Raw genomic sequence first — 5599 nt, forward strand, 5'->3', positions numbered from 1 at the left:
ATTCATTTGGTCCAAATCTATAGAAATATTAACTTAACGTTTTTTTGAAAAGTCTTGAAAAAATTAAGTTTGGTTGAAAGATTAAATGCTTTTCTCACCTTTTTTCCTTTTCATAATTTTTGTTTTCACGGTGGTCACAGTTCTTTTTTTTCCTTTTTTTTTTATGCGTTTCCGTTGTCCACAAGAGACATACCGTGCAAGAGACATACCGATGCGTCTATAATACGATAAAATATAGCAGATAAAATATAGCTATATTAATGAGACAAATAATATCGTCTAGATAATTTTTTTATAATGCGATAATAAAATAGGTGGCTGTAGCTTCAGAACCATACATATTAATATTATAATAAGCCACGTATCGCATTAGTATATGAATCCACTGAAGTAGAACACTGAAATCATATATATAATATGGACTAATGCATGCGTAGACATCATCGTGACCTTATTTGTCGTTTATAATTTCATTTTAAATATAAAATGGCGTTCTACGTAAGATATTATTAATTATGACTTAATTAGTTATGACTCTCTTTTGTATTCTGCTTGGATAAGATCGATATCACGATGATAGTCAAAATGACATTAAAATAAATCATGATGGGATCAATAAATGACCTTTAATATATATAATTTATTTTGATGCTATTTTGACGTCATTTTGATGTCATTTTAATGATGTCACTTTGACTTTTTATTCTATTTGAAAATTTGCAATGTAATATCAAGTGTCGCATTTTTCATTAACAGCCCTGCAATATAAATCTTTGAAAGATACTGTATATATGGCGAAAGAAGAGAGAGAAAGAGAGAGAAAAAGAGAAAGAGAAGAGAACGAAAAAGAATGAGAAAGCGAAGGAGGGGAGGAAAGAGAACAAAAGCGAGAGAGAAAGAGAGAGAGAGAGAGAGAGAGAGAGAGAGAGAGAGAGAGAAAGGAGATATTTTCGCACTAGACATCGACTTCGTTTTTTAACTTCTACATATAATACATTCAAAAAAAGTAATGTGATTTTATCTCATAATCTACAAGTAACGAGAATAAACATTAAAAGAATCTGTGCAAATCAGAAGAAGTCACACAATCTCTTTGCCTCCTCCTCTTTTCCCGACAAACAGGAAGTTCGTTTAAAACAAAATAGGCGAATATCCGGGCACTATCGGTCTGGGTGTGTTGTCCGAGGGAAGGAGAAGGCAAAGAGATCACATCGAGCATATTCTTCCTTTCTTTCTTCCTTTCTTTCTTTCTCATCGATTCGCGGCGCAAGCTACCTCGGCCCGTTATCCGTTATTGAGCCCTTTCTACTCTTGAAAGCAGAACGCGAGGACGGTAAGCGACGCTACGGCATGGCGAACGAGATCGTTCGGTCTCTCTCTCTCGCATCCGTTTCGTAGAACAGCTGATCCATCCAGCGTTATCGAGGAAGAGAAACACCAGGGTTTCCCGTATATACGTATTTTCCTGAACGAGCTACAAGACGAGAATCGGTACGCCGTATTTCTACACGACTTCTCCGCCCTAGGACAGCGGACGGCCATGCGTCCGGAGAAATCCGGATCCCGGAAAAATCAATGCTCGGGGGGTGCAATGTGACAGCGCGTCGTGAAGCACAACCAGGGCTGTCATCGACTATGCGTCTGATCGCGATACGTAAGTACATGAATCAGGTATTCGCAGGATCGGCGAGATTTTCGCACGTTTTCTCACATGCGTCTGTTAATAGGACACGAGTATCAGGTTATGTCACGACGTCTGACAATTGTAAACACACGTACCCCGTCCCATTGATTGTGTAATACAGCGTCAATGAGGCGACGCGATTTGGAGACTAACAGGATGCTGAAGCTGGACGAGATCGAGAGTGAGAACCTGCCCAAAAAAACGAAAAAGACCACGGAGGAGAAGAAGAGCAAGAGTCACAGAAAGAGTAAGCATGCCAGTAGCAGTGGACGAAAATTACGAAGCAGCGTGGAGACTGTTCCACACAAAGTGGAACCTCAGGAACAGGAGACATCGCTAGATTTGTTGTATCTTACGAAGCATCCTTCTGAAGTATCCTGTAAGATTGAACCATCTGTGTCTAATGAGGACAATTACATTCTAATGCCTCCCTTAGAGGCTCTCGAGGATGCTGAAGTGAGGATGGAGGAACTACTTGAACAGAGTATGCATAAAATCTCCAAGAATCAAAAGAATGGTAGGTGGAAACATAGTTACAATAAGATGGTATATTTGCGGAAGTACGTAGCTAACAACGATCAAGCGACACAGGACGAAACTAGCCAAAGCACATCTTCCGAGGAGCACGAACGTATTCCTAAAATCGAATGTATCACATACGAAAACCTGGAAAAGATGAAAAGGGACAAAAAGTGGACAAAGAAATTAAATCCTCTTTCCCTGCATTATACGGATAAGAAGAGACCCTATTTGAAGTGTCCCGCATGCGGCGCGACGTTCTTCAGTCCAAATACGTATCAGAGGCACTTGCTCTCGCACTTGCATATGACGGCGGAGAGTTACATGTGTAATTTTTGTAATTATTCGAACGTAGAGCCCGGAATGTTATTTGCTCATTTGACCAAGCATCAAAACCAATGCGAATCCTGCAATGAGAGCTTGTTGCGCAAGGACAACTATGAAAAGCATTATCAATGCTCGATCAGCATATTGGAATGCGGCCTGAAACGCGATCATCATGGAATGTTTGTCTGTACGGTTTGCGAATTGGTATTCGATCTTTTGGCTCAGCTGGAAAAACACTGGTCCAAGCATACCTGCAAGAAACAAAAGTCGTATCAGTGCAACGAATGTAGCGGTATGTATGAGAACACAGAGACCCTGGAAAATCATATATGCCTCAAGTGTCCCATTTGCGGCGAGGTCTATGAGAGTCTCCATCGACTGAAGATACACACAATGTGGACAAAACACAACCTGAAGTGTCCTATCTGTTCTTACGAATTTATTCTCTCCATGGATCATGAGAAGCATATGGCTCTACATAGAAAAGTTTATCAGCCCATGAAAGATTACATGCATTGTTTACGCGCGGTCGATGGTAAGACGTTTCAATGCAATTTATGTGACAAAATATTTTACGCCTTACCTGCCCTTCTTACGCATCTCACCGAGGACCACAACGTGGGGAATGTAAAAGTGGAAGAGGAGATGGAAGACGATGCTTACGAACTGAAGGGGGACGCTATCGATATTGTTGTAGTTCCTGATTTCAAAGATTCCGACAGCTACTATGACAATGAGATCGATTCTTTGCAACAGGAAACCGATCTTTATGATCCGTCATAAAGACAAAATATTACTTGAGTTTGAATCGTGAAAATAAAAGCAACAAACTTTACCTGTGAATGGTTCGTTAGCTTTTATCAAACATTTCGAACATTCTCGTAATAGTGATACTCAAGTCGGACTACGAAATAAAACTGATACAATTGTAAGTGCCGTTTATAGATGTAACTCTGCGCTATTTTTAAAAATGTATCGTTTGCTTCAGGATTTTGATATCAATTTATACCACAGAACGTTAATTTTACATAGAACATGTTACACTCTTCTGTCTTTATCTGTTAAGTAAAATATATCGATGATAATTAAACACATATATTAGCGATCCGAAAATAGATAAGGAGAAATAGATACAGAACGGATAGTTGTGAAATGATTGAAATAGCAGATATTTTCTGATGAATCTAATAACGAATTCGAGCTACTTCGCACTGATGTACTAAAGACTGCATTTTACTTAAAATTATTTAATTAGAAACTAATAATATTAATACTAATATTAATATTACTAAAATATTAATATTACACTAATATTAATATTATACTAATATTAATGTTAATCAATGAGAAATACCAAGTATATATTTAAGTAGAATATACTATATTTCGTCAGTCAAATTAGCATGGATAATCTTTGCATTTGGATAATCTCGTGTACAGTTTTTAATGTGCATCAATGCGGAGTAGTGTAATTGAATTCTCTGTATGCTCGTCAGAAAATTTAGGAACACATTTAAACAATTGTTGATAATTCCAATTGTGATTCTGATTCATTTTGCAAAAGCAGCTTTGGAGAAGTTGTGACAATTGTGGTGCTTAACCGATTTTATAAATTTACTTTGCATTCATCACTGTTTGTTAGCATGTTAAAGAACATTTTGTAGAATTTATGATTACTATGTAAGTAGATTTGTATATTACGCATAGTTATTATTGATAGATTTGTTCCGCAAATGAGAATAAAGTTTGAATCCTGAGAATTCTAAAAGAATTTTTCCATGTTCTACTGTCAACATTTGAGATTTTAAATATAATTTTTTTTTTTAATTAAATTGATTATTTGATGTACATGCGATATGATAAATTTAATTTAAAAAATAATTTATTAACATTATATATTATATATTATACTTTTTCGTTTTTATTAATTATATGTATATTATGTATTATTTTTATAAGAATATCGAAATTTCGAAATTTCACCTATAATCTTTTACTTTCTGCTTTGTGTTCCTGAATTTTCCGAGCAACGTCAATACAAATTAAATTTGTAAATACATTCCGTTATCACACTTGGCGTTTATGCGAATTATTCATTCAAAAAATTGTATCGCAGATGCAATGAATTTTCTTACAGCTTGAAAGATATACATACTTGATCACATTATAGGTTTAAAATCTCATCGCATATACGTACATGTCAAATGATGTATGTTTATGTAACATTCTTTTAATTATTCTTATATTGAAATATATTTAAAAAAGCGATATTCCGAGCTATCAGTCCTGCTGTAGCCTGATCATAGCATTTTGCTACAATTAGCTTCATTAATTTTAATTAATTTCGTTTCGCGAAATCTGGCATTTCCTAGAGATCTAATCAACACGTGAGACGCGCGATACTATTATCGTCTTACAACGATTTATACAGTAACGAGATCACGAAGTTAAACACGATTTATAATGCACTCGGAAACACCTCGCAGGGTTGTATTTACGCGGGTCGTTCAAATTCACTCGTGCGTCAGGAAATGTTTTAAACGTTTTACGGCGTGTGCAAGTCTAATGTCATAGGCCTACGCTATTATAGTTTCATATCAAGACCTTCAGGTCTGTTATGTATTCGTTCTGAAAAATAAATATTCATTAACAATATTCTCTTTTGTATGAATATCTTTTTTTAAAATGTTATATATCAAGAGCAAATAGAATATTAATTCTCATAATTATAGATCAGAATCATTCGATCGCTTATTCTCTCTATTGATCGACATTTGAATCGGTACGCAATTTTAGAAAAAACAAGTACGAAGAAGCTTATTGAAAATCTCCATTCTACAAAAACAAGAATTAAGATATTTGCTGAGCACACAATTATTATACAATTACATTATACATCACATAGACATACATATATAATCGATCATTCATATAATTCTCAATATATTTTACAATGCATTTTTTTCTTATAATTAGTACGCACACACGTCGACCAAATGAAGAGTCTGCATATTTAACAGATGATAAATATACGCTTTATTACATATAATTCGTCCACTTTTATATATA

General features: G+C 35.3%; 2 protein-coding genes across 2 annotated transcripts in view; both read left to right on the plus strand.

Annotated features, from left to right (window-relative positions):
* The window catches only part of LOC108684622 (wiskott-Aldrich syndrome protein family member 1-like), a 3526-nt gene extending 2672 nt beyond the window's left edge, over positions 1 to 854 (plus strand). Inside the window, exon 6 of the mRNA XM_018189046.1 lies at positions 757 to 854. Coding sequence (XP_018044535.1) covers positions 757 to 854 — 98 coding nt within the window. The remainder of the gene's footprint in view (positions 1 to 756) is intronic.
* Positions 855 to 1157: 303 nt separating this feature from the next.
* Positions 1158 to 3313, plus strand: LOC108685488 (zinc finger protein 423-like). Its single transcript, XM_018190298.1, has 2 exons — positions 1158 to 1654; positions 1728 to 3313. The coding sequence occupies exon 2, from the start codon at positions 1811 to 1813 to the stop codon at positions 3311 to 3313; it is 1503 nt and encodes a 500-aa protein (XP_018045787.1). The 5' UTR covers positions 1158 to 1654; positions 1728 to 1810.
* Positions 3314 to 5599: the final 2286 nt, after the last annotated feature.

This window comes from Atta colombica, unplaced genomic scaffold (assembly GCF_001594045.1).
Source record: "Atta colombica isolate Treedump-2 unplaced genomic scaffold, Acol1.0 scaffold100, whole genome shotgun sequence".
NCBI lineage: Eukaryota > Metazoa > Arthropoda > Insecta > Hymenoptera > Formicidae > Atta > Atta colombica.

Excerpts from the sequence above, each read along its gene's own strand:
- LOC108685488 (XM_018190298.1), top strand. The coding sequence starts at position 1,811 with ATGAGGCGACGCGATTTGGAGACTAACAGGATGCTGAAGCTGGACGAG.